Below are 14612 nucleotides of genomic sequence, written 5' to 3' on the forward strand. Positions count from 1 at the left end.
GAATTATTTTCAATATGAATTGAGAGGTATATGATGAACATATTGAATTTAGGCTTTTATTCACATTTAAACATTCATCAACTCAGTTATGATAAACGGAAGCTCAATTATGTTCGTGACGTGCGAGAACCAATGAGGTTCATTCTCGTGTGTTAAGCAGCACTTTTGAGCTTCTGCAAAAAAAAAATGCTTGTTCTCGTGTGTCAATCAAGTTCGGTTGAGCTTCTGTTTATGTTCGCTAATCAATGTTTACATGTGCCTAAATTCAATCTGTACATCATATAAAGCAACCGAGTTTTGACTAAACCGCTCAATTCATATGGATTAGTTTTACTGGTTTGGAATCACATGAGTAATTAATGAAAGTCAAAATGACGTCATCTTACCAGCAGGGTCTATTTGGATCATGCTAAACAGCCAAACATTGACTTATTGGTCTGAATTGCATGTGCTTAAAGCTCCTGTGGCTTTATTTTTAGATGGAGCTCTTGCATGAAGCTTACTTCCCCTACTCAAAGTGTTCCCATGGTTTTGAGCTGAGTGATGTTGAGTGAGCCGACCCTGAACGAGGTCCTCCAGTGCCCATTTACACAGACACACATGCTCACAACAGACCCTGTACAGTCAAGCAAGTCTTCCAAGAGATTTTGGTTTCTATCATCTCTTACTGATCGTACCATCATTCATCAATAAAGTTACAAATAGAGATTTGCACATTTATATTTTTTCCCTAAATGCAGTGGTAACACTTTATTTATTGGGTGATAAATTCCATGCACTACCTGAAAAAAAATATTGCTGTAAAAAGTAGTAATATAATAAAAATATATCATAACAATTGTTAAATATAATACAATACCTGCATATTTGACATCTCAATAAGTAGATATAAAACAATAATAATAAATAAATCATGAACATTAATTTAAATTAGATTTGACCTTAGGTTTGGAACTTCCAGTGGTGAACTCAAAAGCACCAGATGTAGAATAAAATAGCAATAATTTTAAGGAACAATCTGAGGAATGTTGAAATGTATGCTATGTCTCTTAATCTATCAGCCTCACATATTTTGTAGGTACCAGTTGATCCCACATCATCTTTTACTGGAGACAATAAAAAACGAGGTAATAACTTTTATTGATCATATGTCTGCTGTAGTAAGAGGGTCTATTGTTTGGTGTAGCATGTCCTGATGGTTGTGGTTCACTGAGCCATGCATCTCGCAGGGGCAGCTCCCTCAGCTGCCGGGATCAATTGTATTGGGTATTAAACTTCTGTGGCAGATACCGGATCAAATGAAACTATCAAACAAGACTTCTTTTGTTTGGTAAAGAGCTGTCTGGCGACTGAGACACCTCTGAGAGAGAGAGACAGGAGGAGGTAGACTGAAAGAGAGCAGCTGATGGATAGCGACTGTTGTGCTCGACTTTTGGCCGCCATGTGCACATGGGTAGGCCTATTTGTTACTGAAGGATCATTCAAATTAAATAGTTAACTCTTTCCCATGCCAGAATATTTTGTTGAATGAATATCTGAACATGCAATATATCAAAAGAAAGTACAGAACCTCTAGTCTATTTAAAAGGAGTTCTAGCTTCATGCATTCTTTTTTATCAACACTTGAATGTGGGTAAGTTTCATTAAAAATAGCAACATTTTGAACAAAAAGCTTAGAAAAATGTGTTTTTGTCAAAGACTGTTCAGAACGATGATCGAAACATATAGGTGGAGTAGATCGAGTCCATCAAGATTGCACAGTTCCTCGTCCTGGTCGAGATTTCATTCAGGAACATTAGGCAGTTTTCATTTATATACTGTTTAATGTTTAATGTTCACATTATTTTGCATGTGCATGAGCAATGTTCTGTTGCTTGTTTTGCTTCTTCTTCGCCTGTGTTTTGATCCGAGATTCTGTATTTATTTAGAAGTTGCGTAATAGCGCCTCCACAATATAACAGTGAAAACAGGAATTGCTGGTAAATTCCGTCAATGGCGGGGAAGTGTTGTCATAAATTTATTTGTATTATTTTCTCAGTGTCAGGTCTTTTTTTTTTTTTTTAAAGGTACACTTTTGTTCCTTTTAGATACTAATATGTACACTTTAGGTACTAATGTACCTTTAAGGTACCAGTGCACCCTTTGGGTACAAAGTGTACCTTTTGAAAAGGTACTGGCCAAGTGCCAGCTTTTGTACCTTTTTTTATGAGAGTGATGGTACTCCATATTTTTCCACTTTTAACACAATGCTTTTACAATTTCACATTTTCTACAGATGGGTCAAGCTGTGATTTTCATGTTCCACTCATGGTGCGCTGTGGCCAGGTCCTGTCCTATTTCTTTCCTTTAGTGAGGTCCAAACTACTGACAAACAACAAAAGAGATTATTTTTAGTAGATTCATAATTTAGTAGAACAAAATTTCCTCTCTACTTTGGGTTATAAGAGCTGTCAAAGGAACATGGCAGGAAGTCCTGCATAATTTAAAACTGTGCTGCGCAGCTCCGGCCCATCTTGAATGATTGTGCAATGAAACTGTGAGATTTATTTCTCCTGAGGGGATCACTAATCATTTGGGGGGCGCGGATCTTCGCTGACCACATCCTCTAAATAGAAGCTGTTTCAAAAGATTCTCACACACACACACATACGCACATGTACACACACCTGAACATGCATTTTTCTTTGACTTTTTTCTCTCCAGTGGAAGTACTGTCTTGGGAGGATGTGCGGAAGCAATCACACATTTCCTCTGTTTCTTCCTCCCCTCCTTCCCAGCAGTTTCTTCCCTGGACAAGAGAGCAAAAATCAGACAGAAATGTGCAGGGTGTCTGAAGACAATAGTGTAAAGATGGCTATGTCTAGGACATTAAGAGAGAGAAGAACTGCAGACTCGTTTTATTGTTTCTTCAGTGCCCAGTGGGTTGATAAAGAACAGCCATCCTGTTCCTCTGTGCTGCTGTGTGACTGGAGGTTATCAAAGAATGTAAGAGCAAAATATGGTCTGTCTGTCTACCTATCTATCCACGGTATCTATCTATGGTATCTATCTATCTAAGATCTAAAAAAAAAATTTAATTCAGCTAATCACTAGTGATTAATAAATCTCGTGAAGATTTTTGAGGTGTGATGATGGCTCTAATAGCACAAACAAACAAATAAGTAAATAAAATAATTAGGAAAGTCTGTTTGAGGAGCATCAAAATAACGTGTTAGCAGATATTATGAGATATTAAAGCAGGGCTAAGCAGTTTCGGGAATTTCTTCGCTGTATTCTCGCTTTTAGCTCACAGGTTTCTCCATAGAGCTCCCCCTACAGCTTCGGAATAGATATTTGACAACACTGTCGAAAAACTCAATGGTGACTCTCAGATACCAGAGGCTAGTAGATCAACGACATCAAAGCAGATGGGACATTCTTTACAACGTCTTCTTCATTCGGGTTCGAACAGCGTGGGGGAGCGCATTAATGACATAATTTTAGCAGATTTTTTTGCCGTAAAGCAATCCGTTACATCGCGAGACCTGATATCACGCGATACTTTCTGACGCGCCGGCCAGCGGCCCGCCGACCCAAAGTTGCAAGGGTGGTTCTTCCGGTCACAGGCGATAGGGGGGTGCGAGACGACCACCATTCAGTCCGAAAAAAGTAATTCCAATGACTCCGAAGCTGTTCAGTTAAGGTAAAAAACCTGCATAGTTCACCTTTAAGCAGATATTAAGTCTACTGATTCTCTAATGAGAGTCAGTTGACATGTTTACTTATAGTTAATAGAATGTCTAAAGTGGACCATTGAAATAAAGTTACATAAATAATGAATGATCACTTGATCACAATAAAAGCAAGTATATGAAAGATTTATTAATTTAATTAAAGGGTATGATGTGTTTAATGGGCGTGCTTGCATAAATAATAAAATAAACTGGAAAAAGAAAAGGAAAAAGTTGTTAAAAAGCATCCTGCATAATCTGACAATACTGGATAAAATAGATTGATTATTACTCCCACTTAGCCTGTATTTTGTAGATCAGCGGTAAATAACATTGTGTAATTTTCATCTTCAAAGTAAGTAATTTTATGTTATTTGGTTTTGATTTGTATAATTTTTTAATGCTTAAAAAATTATCTATCTGCCAAAGAAATGCACTGGAAATAATTTGAAAATAGCTATAGCAATAGCGACTTTATTTATACAGCACAGTTAAAATAACAGAAGTTGACCAAAGTGCTTTACAATGTAACATAGAACACGATATATACTTTTCCCAATGAAAAAAACAACAACAAATATATATAAAGTGTAGTAATATAAACTGTGGTTTGGCATGGCTGGTGGCTGCATAGCTGAGCTGTGTGAAGGGTCATGAAGCTTTGATGTCAGAGTGAAATGTTGCCTCAGTAAACAATAACACCATACAGATGGACCACAGCACTGAAGCAAGGCCAGCGAGCCACGCTTTAATTCTGCAGCCGTCTCATGGATCTGACCTGCACACCTCCAGCTATCCATCACACCCCCACCCACCCCTCAAAACACCCTTGAGTATGCCAAACAGCCTCTTTATGTGTTTCTATTGCATCTGAGTCAAACTGCAAAAATGTTACCTTATGTTGCATTGCAAACGTTTTTTTACAAACATGTATTTTTTTTGTCTCTCTTTGTTTTGCTGGCCACAAAAGGTTGAATTGACAAATCAAAAACTGTCTCTGTGAAATGTGCATTCATCATTGTGAGCCGAGCCACAGAATGATGAAGCTGCCCCGCTTTGTCTTCTGGTTTCTTTAGTTAACTGTCAGTCTGAGCTGAGCTGTGAGTGTTCATCCTGTTCAGTAGGCCAGACTTTCTCTTCCATCTGTCTCTTTTCCGCTCTCCGTTTTACCTCTAGAGAATCCTCGTCTAAATGAAGTCACCGGGCAAACGAGTGCGAGTACTCAAGATCACGTTACTTAACATGCTATTTTTGGGGGGCCAAAATTAAACAAAACGGTACGGTTCTGTTTAAATAGAGTGTACCTGCATGTGTCTTTAAGAATAAATCCCCTACTGTGTTTATTTTAGTAAACGTCACATGTGTAAATGGACCACTGCAGTGCGCTTTTATTAGGGGTTCTAATATCATAATTAAGTTTATACACAAGGCTTATTTTCATAGTCATTACTAGAAAAGCAATAATACTGCATGTAATGGTGGAAAGCAAGCTGTGGCTGAACAGGGTCAGCAACACTGCGGGACTTAACCCCATCATGGGTGTGTATGGAACTATTCCTGCACCTCCACCTCACAGGCCACTCACCTCTCCAGTCTTTGTTTGGCTGGCCAGCCAGCCAGAGTATAGGCCCACCATTGTGCGTCCCTGGACCTTGGATGCTTTACCACTGTTTTCTTTGGGAAGCAGGAAATTGGATGACTGGCTACCTGCTACAACAACATCCTGTACTTGAGAAGTCATCTCTTCACTCCTACCCACCTATTATTCTCCACATGCAGCACTACAGCAGCGGTCACTCTCCAGACTTCTGGTGCGACTGGTCCCCGCGTGGGCTGGTCTGAGTTCTGGTAAAAATTGATTTTTCGGCCCATCCAGATGCTTCCGTCAAAACTTTAGGTCCAAGAGAGTCGATCCCAAACACTACTTTCATCAGAGCTTTGAGAGCATTCTGGAAGATGATCAATATGCTTAAAAGAGTAGTTCACTGAAATAGGTCTTCGCTCACCCTCATGTTATTCCAATCCTGTATTATTTTCCTTCTTTTTTGTTAAAACAGTTCTATTGATACACATTCCTTTGGACCCTATTTGACTTTTATTTCATGGACAAAAACAGTTGAAACATTCTTCAGACTATCTTTGTGTCAATGACGACAGATTATCTGGGTGAACTATACCTTTTATAAGTATGAAACAACCCATCCTGGATATTAAATCTATCTCAAATGTATTTATGTCATGCAAGTCGTTTAAAAATCACATAGAATTGATTTGTGTTGATTAGATTTACATTTGCTTTTGCATAAAGAAACCTCCACGCCAGCAGGTGTCAGTATAAAATCATTAGTATTGCAATTCAAAGGAGATCTGAAGGAAAAAAAACACAATTAGGTTTTTCTTAGTTTTCAGATTTATTGATTTTTTTTTCTCATTTTTAAGTAACATCTGTGCTTTATTCATTTCATATATATAAAAAAAGAAAGGTACAAAAAAGGGGAAATGGTTTATTCTAAGAGCAACCTGACAACACCGTTTAGGGTAAAAATAAAGACATGTGATATCGCCGCTTTGGGGGTTTGGCGTGATCCTAAGACTGTCCGTCTATCTGTGGAGCTTCACAGGTGGTTCTGATCAGGCTTTAGGCACCACCACCACAGTGTGAAAGACCTACATCATGTCGTCATGGCTCGAGGTCAAAGCTATTAAACCGGGGCTTGAACAGTTAATATAAATTGTTTTTACACATGAGTAATTGGGTTTTTATTGGCCTCTGATTTCACTCGATCTGTTTATGAATGAAAGTGAAACATGTGGACTGAAAGTGGATGGTGCTTCCAAGCTGTTGAAGCTCTGTTGATAATTAGTCATCTGAGCGAAGAGAGCAACAGGAAGCACGGACGCTTTTGTCCATGAAGCAGTGTAACGGGATACGTGGAAGGACTAGTGAAAATTGGAGGTTGTGCGTATCGCCAGGGTGAGTTGGGTGACTGTAAATATGAGGAAACGTCTAGATCGGAGTTTTACTCAGAGCTGGGAGAGGCGGCCGAGTCCATCTCATCTGCTTCAAGGTCATGAGGAGATGCAGGCTGTCCTCCTTTCACTCTCTTCCACTTCATCCGCCTGTTCTGAAACCACACTTTCACCTGCGAATAAAAACGTTGATGCGTTAAAACTGTCTGGAAATGATTTTGAGAATAAATGTGCACTCTCTTGAGTGATTCGAGATAATTCTGCTGCCAGCAAATCAAGAGATTTGTGACATTATTTCTGACGGCTAAGCTCTGAGGAACTCAAGTCTGTGACCCCTGTGCATCTCTCTCCCCGTGGAAACACAGGAACATGGACCATCTGTTCCCACACTATTTTTACATGCTCCTTCTCGACTGAATCTGTCTGCCACTCATTTTTGAAAGCAAAGTGTGGCAGGCGGCCAAGATCTGTAGGATGCATCGGAAAAAAAGTGGAGAAAGAGTTGCAAAGGGATTCGGGAGAAGCCCAGAGTTGTGCTGGGATCTGGCATGTGATTGGGATTGGGCCTGGGAAAACCATCAAGGACCAAGCTAAGTGTGGTCTGAGCTTAACTAAAAAAAAAAACAGCCTAGTCCGAAATCGCTGAAGAGTGAAGTCAGGGATTGATGGGATGACGGCTCTGCGTCGTTATTGTCAATCATTTTTCACATGGACTTATTTAGACTTGACGAATGAGTGTTTTCTTTGCTGTTTTCAGCCAAAAATACCATCAGTATGAATCGAAGTATCTATTGTACCTGTCTCTCAGTGAGGTCAAGGTTGACAGCGATCTCGTAGCGTCGCAGGCGGGTCAAGTAGTTGTGGTGGGTAAACTCGGCTTCCAGCTCTCGGAGTTGCTCTTTGGTAAAGGCTGTTCGTTCCTTTCTAGCCTTGCAGTTCGAGTCTGCCTTGAAACTTGAGTCCTGAATATCTGGAGGATACAAAGGAAAATAAGACTAGTTAGCATTAGTTTTGGCAAACATTCGTAACAGGTTTACTTAAAGGGTTAGTTCACAATTAAAAACAAAACAAAACGGTGGTTTTCTGTGGAACACAAAAGAAGACATTTTGAAAAATGCCTTACAATGAAAGTCAATGAGGTCCAGTGTAGTTTTCGACACTATTGACTGTCATCATGCAGACAAAAACAGTTTTCAAAATATCTTCTTATGTGTTCCACAGAAGAAGAAAAGGGCATGCAGATTCTGGAACGATATGAGAGTGAGTAAATGATGACAGCATTTTCAACTATTCCTTTCAAGAAAGGAATAAACTCAAACGCAACACTAAAGTTCAGTTCCCCCAGGAGCGGTGTGTGTTTTCATGCATGTTAACTTTAAAACTCTGTCTGCATTAAAACATGGTTACAAGCCGTTTTGTGGGCCACACAGGGCAGACATTTGCACAGGGCTCAGTTCAGATCACAGGGTGCTTGAGCCCCAGTTAAAGCATGCTGGGAGTTTGGGGGTTGTCGAGGCTGCAACTGACCACAGAGGACTCAAGTTAGCAAGGAATTCACCGGAACATTGTTAAATCCGCCAACAAAAGAACAAAGGCTTGAATGAAGTCTAAGAGTGTGTGTGAGTTTGTGTCCTATAATTCCCTGACACTAAAAAAATGTTTTCTTTCAAAATGCACTCTTTTAAGAGTTATAAGCAAGGATGATGATTTACGTTACACAGATTTGTGTAAGTTTAATTCGTTATTCCAACCTTGTGAACCCTTGTACATTATATTAGAACCGGTAGCACTGAAAGAAAGCTGATGCAATTTCTGTGAAATGACTTTAATTTGTCAATGTGAGAATTCGTGCTTTGTGTTCTCCAGATCCTGGCCAGACTATGAAATGGACTGAACTGCCAGATGTGAGTGGGAAAGTGAGACAAGTACTTTCTCACATATGGCAACCTGTAGCCTCTGTTCCTTTTAGAAGGCGCGATATTATCGTCATTAAAGTCCTGTTCATTTAAATGCACTGCCGAGGGTAGTAAATGGAAAGGTGGCGGCAGGTTGGGGGAGAAACACCTGGCACTGTGGGTATGTGCGTGCTCCAAAAAAACAGACTCCAATAAATTTCCCCAGCAAAAGCCCATAAACATTTAGGGAGCAACCTCCCCTCGGTGGGGTGTCTGGTGGGCATTTGGCATTTTATGTAGAAGGCGCTAAAGTCATTTGTCCAAATTAAGTCAAAATGAGTTGACAAGCTTATTGGTTACCAAACACAGTGGAACAGTCAAAATGCTGTCTGTAAACTTGTTCAACACATGCTGATGCTTAGATCTTTAAAAGACAACTGACAGAAGAGCAGTAAAAAGTGAAATATGAGTATGTCATTCAGACATATTCATATTTATTATTACTTTCTGCATATATTTGATTCAAAATAAAAAAAATAAAAACGGTAGCCTAATATTGTTAAATATTACGACAATTTAAAATAACTGTTTTCTATTTTGAATATTTTTTTAAAATATAATTTATTCCTGTGATGCAAAGCTGAATTGTTAGCATCTTTACCTCAGAAATCATTGTAATATGCTAATTTGATGCTAAAAACTATGCTAAAACATGCATTATTAATGTTAAAAATAGTTGTGGACTATTTTTGTTTCAGGATTCTTCGATGAATAGACAGTTCTATTTAATTTATTTGAAATAGAAATCCCCCCCCCCCCTTACTGACCCCCAAACTTTTGAACGGTAGTTTATAATGTTATAAAAGCTTTTAAATCAGACAAATGCTGTTCTTTTGAACTTCATGTATTCATCAAAGAATCCTGAAACAAAAATTGTCCACAATTGTTTTCAACATTGATAATTATAATGAATGTTTTTTTTGGGGCATCAAATTAGCATATTAGAATGATTTCTGAAGGATCATGTGACACTGAAGACTGGAGTAATCATGCTAAAAATTCAGCTTTGCATCACAGATGAATACATCAAATTTAAAATATATTAAAATAGAAAATAGTCATTTTAAATTGTAATAATATTTCACAATATTTCTGTTTTTTATTTATTTCTTTTTTTTTATCAAATAAATGCAGCCTTGGTGAGCATAAGAGACTTCTTTTAAAAATATTAAAAATCTTACCGATCCCAAACTTTTGAATAGCAGTGAATGTATGTTTGATACATTATATATATAGGCCTATATATGTGTAAAAAGTTTGCTCAGTTCATATTATTAAATTATCTTCTACTTAAGACTTCTAAGACTTCTATCTTCTACATCCCTAAACTGAAGTAAACGGCAGACTTGTGATGTAAGAAAAACAAAAATGATGAGCACATCCTTCGTGATTCAGAATTCATTTTGGGAGCAAATATCACATCTGTTTACAATTTCATGCAATCATGAGTGTCTGCTTGTCATTTCAGGTAAAAAAAAAAAAAAAAACCTGGTGAAACCATAATCACTACCAGATTTCATTATCATATAGCCAAACCTTTCACACCTTGTGTCGTTCAGTAATTTACCCCTACATTTTACAACAAATTCTGTCACATTAATGCGCGCTTAAGCCTCAGCCTCAGTGATGAATATTTTCATGATGGTGAATTTCTCTCCAGTCAAATGGAGAATGTGTTCTGTGGAGATCCTGTTACTGCTTAACGACAGGAAAATGTCAATGGATAAGAATGTAGAAGTGGGATAGCAGGCAAAGTTATATTACAGACGTGGTCTGGCTTGTTTCGACCGCAAGTGATGTAGGGTTACATTAAGGTAACACAGAGAAGGAAAGCGTATATTTATTCCCCACATTAGACTATGAGGCCTGGATGCATTGTTGTAGAGGGCCTGGTGATGGATTTGAGCGAATCATTTTTAAACGCCACTCATAAAATGTATATTGTCTTGCTGTTTTGGCCAATGCTATGCAAAAGACTATTGGAGAAGAGATTATTTTCCTTCATCCCAGAAAAGCAAAGCTGTCTCATTTTCCACAGAAAGGCTGAGAGATTAAATTAATGCACCAGATGTGCCACAAACACTGAGGTTCACTTTTCCTCCTTTCCGAATAGTGTGAAATTGCAAGTAAGGAGAGTGTTCATTACTAAAATTATGTAGATTTAATCATTTCTGGACATCATTATTGAAGGAAACCTAAAATGTAAGACATTAAAAAGGGTGAATATGGATTTTAGTCAAAAGATGGGCTCAAAACCTTACATTTTGATACACAGAATACTACTGCGGTGCTAAAGGTCATTTTAATAATAATAAAAAAGATCTATGATCAAAAATGTCAGTAATATGACACTTCTGATACTGGACACAGAAGATCCAGGTGCTATTAGATTGCCTTAATGAGATTAATAATACATAGAGATTCATAAACAGTTCATTACCATTAAATCTGATATTTAGTTGACTTTCATATATCTTTATAATCAAAATAAATGTTTTAGAAAATCAGATCTGGGTTGAGATAGTGTGACACATGTTACGGAAAGTCAAAACCGCCAAACTGTTTATTTGAAAACAACAGCAAACACTAAAAGCTGAACTTTACCTAAGAGCCTCCAACAATTGAAGGAAACAACTGCAGAATAATAACAGAATAATGTGTTAAGGGTCATCCTTCATGTGCACGCTTGCTTTGAGGAGTTAAAGATAGAATATCTGAAGTAACATCTATTATATCCTTAAAGAACAAAACCCTCACCCTCGTCACCCAAAACCTTCTTTATTCTGTAAAACACAAAATAATATAGTTTGAAAAAGTGTTTTTTGCCTATATAATGAAAGCCAGTGGGGTCCAGTGTTGTTTTGGACCCCTATTGACTTTTATAATACCAACAAATACATTTTTCAAAAATATCTATTTATGTGTGTCCCGCAGAGGAAAGAAAGTCATACAGGTTTGAAATGACATGAAGGTGAGTAAATAATGACATCATTTCAATTTTTGGACAAACTCTGATCTCACTATCCCCACAGCTATGGTGTGTTTAACCAGATACACTCTCAGCACAAACAACCCTTACACTGATTTTAGATCTTACATGTTTTACATAATGTGCTACAATTTCTGAACAGGCAATGATAATGTTCAAACGAGCCGGATGTAAACCCCTTCAACCATCACCTCGTATCTCATTCCCTCTTGCCTAAATGACTCACCTGTGATTTCTCTTTTCCGCTTGGAGCTTTTTTTCTCTGTGTCGACCGCTGGCACACTTTGAGGTGAATACTCTCCTTCTAGACATGCTGTGACTGCTCCAGGCAGCCTGTGTCCCCCTTCACTGTCCATTTCAGCTCCCGCTGCTTCTGCCGCCCCCTGGCACGGCTCCTGCCCCCTGCCTCTGGGCTCACAGGGAGAGAACTGCCACTCCGTCCGCTGGTACCCGCCGTGCGTCTCCGGATACAGTCTGTCCTCGCGAGGATAAGTGTGCGGCGCCGGCACCAGGCAGGAGCTGGAGAAGTCCGTGTAGGCCAGGAAATCGTGCTTCTGGTGCAGGGCGAATGGGGCCTGCTGGTAGGGCTGCAGCCCGGCCCCGGACCCTCCCGAATGAGGGCTCCTGACGCAACCCCAAAGAGCGCCGCCCGTGTGAGGGCTCCGCATGCAACTGCTGGCTGGCTGATCCATGCCGAAGAGCACGCAGCACAGAGTAGGTGTCCTCAGAGATGCAGCTTTTTGGGTTTGGTGCAAGTCAACCTGGGAAATATCCACTTCAGCAGCATGTGCACACAAACACCTCAAAGTCCACCTTTGCAAAAACCAGTAAGCAGAAGTATGAAAGCAGACACCTTCCTACAGCGGCCACTCTGGTGTAACACATCAGCTCACACGCTCTCTGTCTCTCATTCAGCTTTCAGGCTGACCCACTACATCCACTCTCAGCTCTACAAGCTCTTTTCACAGTTCTGAGGCATTCCTGACAAGCAGTCCCTCCTCCTTTTTAAACGCTTAGGTGGGAAAGAGTAGCAAGTTTATGGAGTGTAACGTGAGCTTGCAGAGGAGGAGTCCTGCGGTCCACATGTTGGTACCCCCCAACCCAGCCCTGCCTCATATACTATTAATCATGGGGGATTTTATATGCACATCTAATGGGATTTCCAGGTGCTGGCTTTTAAAGGAACATTGTCTGTAAAATATAAAATGAACACCCACACAGGAAAGTTGACCGGATCCTTTTTAGCTTCTTTTATCCCCAATACCCCCATTTTAATTTTTTAAAAATTTTTTGGTGGGAACCACTCAGTACTGGCCGCGCTTTGCCCTGGCGTAGTCTGTGTTGTGGATGTGTGTGGCGACTGTGGACACAGCCAGGGATTTCTCTCACACTGACTTAAGCGGTGCTTTCCTCAACACCTCAGGTGCGCACAAGCTCTAGAACAAACACACAAACATGCTGTCATTCAATTTAACACCAAATTAGTCTGAACTCATTAGCGTCTTAATTGACTGAATAATTCATATGATAAATAAAACATGGCTCATTTTAAAAATGCTGTGTAAACTGCACGTAAACAGAACCATATGATAATGTTTGAATAATGATGATCAGCTATTAATTTATTTACAAATCAATTTACAAAATTACGTTTTATATATTGTTATTTTTAAATATGTCTTATTCGCTCATCAAGACTGCATTTATTTGATCAAAAATACTGTAAAAACAGTAATATTGTGACAACTTAAAATAACTGTACTCTGATTTCATAGATTGAAATCTATTTTATTCCTGTGATTGCAAAAATGAAGTTCCAGCATCATTACTACAGTCTTCAGTGTCACATGATCCTTCAAAAATAATTATAATATGCTGATTTGGGGCTCAAAAAAATATTTATTATTATTAGAAATGTTGAAAATTTTATTTTTTTCGGAAACAGTGATACATTTTTTTCAGGATATGAATAGAAAGTCCAAAAGACAACATTTATTTGAAATAGAAATAATTTTTACTCTCACTTTTGATCACTTTGTGTCTTTGCTGAATAAAATATATATTCATTTCTTTAAAAAGAGTCTTACTGACCCCAAACTTTTGAACAGTATACCAATTATATTATATTATTAAAGTGTCAACATATAATTTATACTTTAAAAAGAGCAATAATCATTATATTTCTAAATTCATGTTTCAGATTGGAAACAAAAGTCAGAAATGTATATTTTAAACAATGACATGCTTGGTTTCATATAAATGAGTCACTGCCATCCATACATATTGTTTGCAATCATGCAAGCAGTGTATGATCCAAATGTGAAGTCATTTCTCCTGTATTCTAGTCATGCGTTTGCTCTGGCAAGCACTCCATTTAACAGATTTCACTTGACATTTCAATGTGGTTGAGGTTGGAATCTCGAGCTTTCTCTCTCTACGCGGTCTGTATAACAAGTGATGGAAAGCAAACATGTTCAGTTGCATTTCTAAGAACTGTGGTCTGTGGTTATTTTTATTGTTGCTTTGCTTTGTCCTTTGTGTGATCCAGACATTTGTGAATAGCACAGCCTTCACCCCAAACTAAAGCAACGTAATCTTTAAAAGGTCTGAGGTAAGACTGCAATCCTTTCCCTTTACCCAGCAAATAGCTGAGCCATGAAGCATCCACCTCTTTACTGGCAATCTGGTCCCTACCATGACCACAGGGGGCTGGGGTTAGACAGCATTTGCGTTTAGATGGGCCATCTGTGCGAGAGTTTTACGTTTTCTTTCTGTGTGTGTGTGTGTGTGTGTGTGTGTGTGTGTGTGTGTCAGTCCACGCACATTTTGAGTCACTGGTCCATGCTTAAACCTGTTGCCGTCAGTCGGCCAGGGCAGGTTGGGGGCAAAGAGGGTGTTTTTGTGTTTTCATTTGATCCATCTTCATGACACCAGAGAGAATAAGAAGGATGAAAGAGAGTCCTAACGGAGCACCGGCCCAGGCCATGC

At 38.9% G+C, this 14612-nt stretch overlaps 1 protein-coding gene across 1 annotated transcript; it reads right to left on the reverse strand.

The window, feature by feature from the left end:
* Window positions 1-6113: 6113 nt before the first annotated feature.
* On the reverse strand, window positions 6114-13053 carry meox1 (mesenchyme homeobox 1). The gene is made up of 3 exons (XM_079594789.1): window positions 11851-13053; window positions 7478-7650; window positions 6114-6853 (listed from the first exon to the last, which is right to left on the reverse strand). Exons 1-3 carry the CDS (start codon window positions 12314-12316, stop codon window positions 6731-6733), a joined length of 762 nt encoding a protein of 253 aa, XP_079450915.1. The 5' UTR covers window positions 12317-13053; the 3' UTR covers window positions 6114-6730.
* Window positions 13054-14612: the final 1559 nt, after the last annotated feature.

Source organism: Phoxinus phoxinus, assembly GCF_949152265.1.
Source record: "Phoxinus phoxinus genome assembly, chromosome: 21".
Taxonomy (NCBI): Eukaryota; Metazoa; Chordata; class Actinopteri; order Cypriniformes; family Leuciscidae; genus Phoxinus; species Phoxinus phoxinus.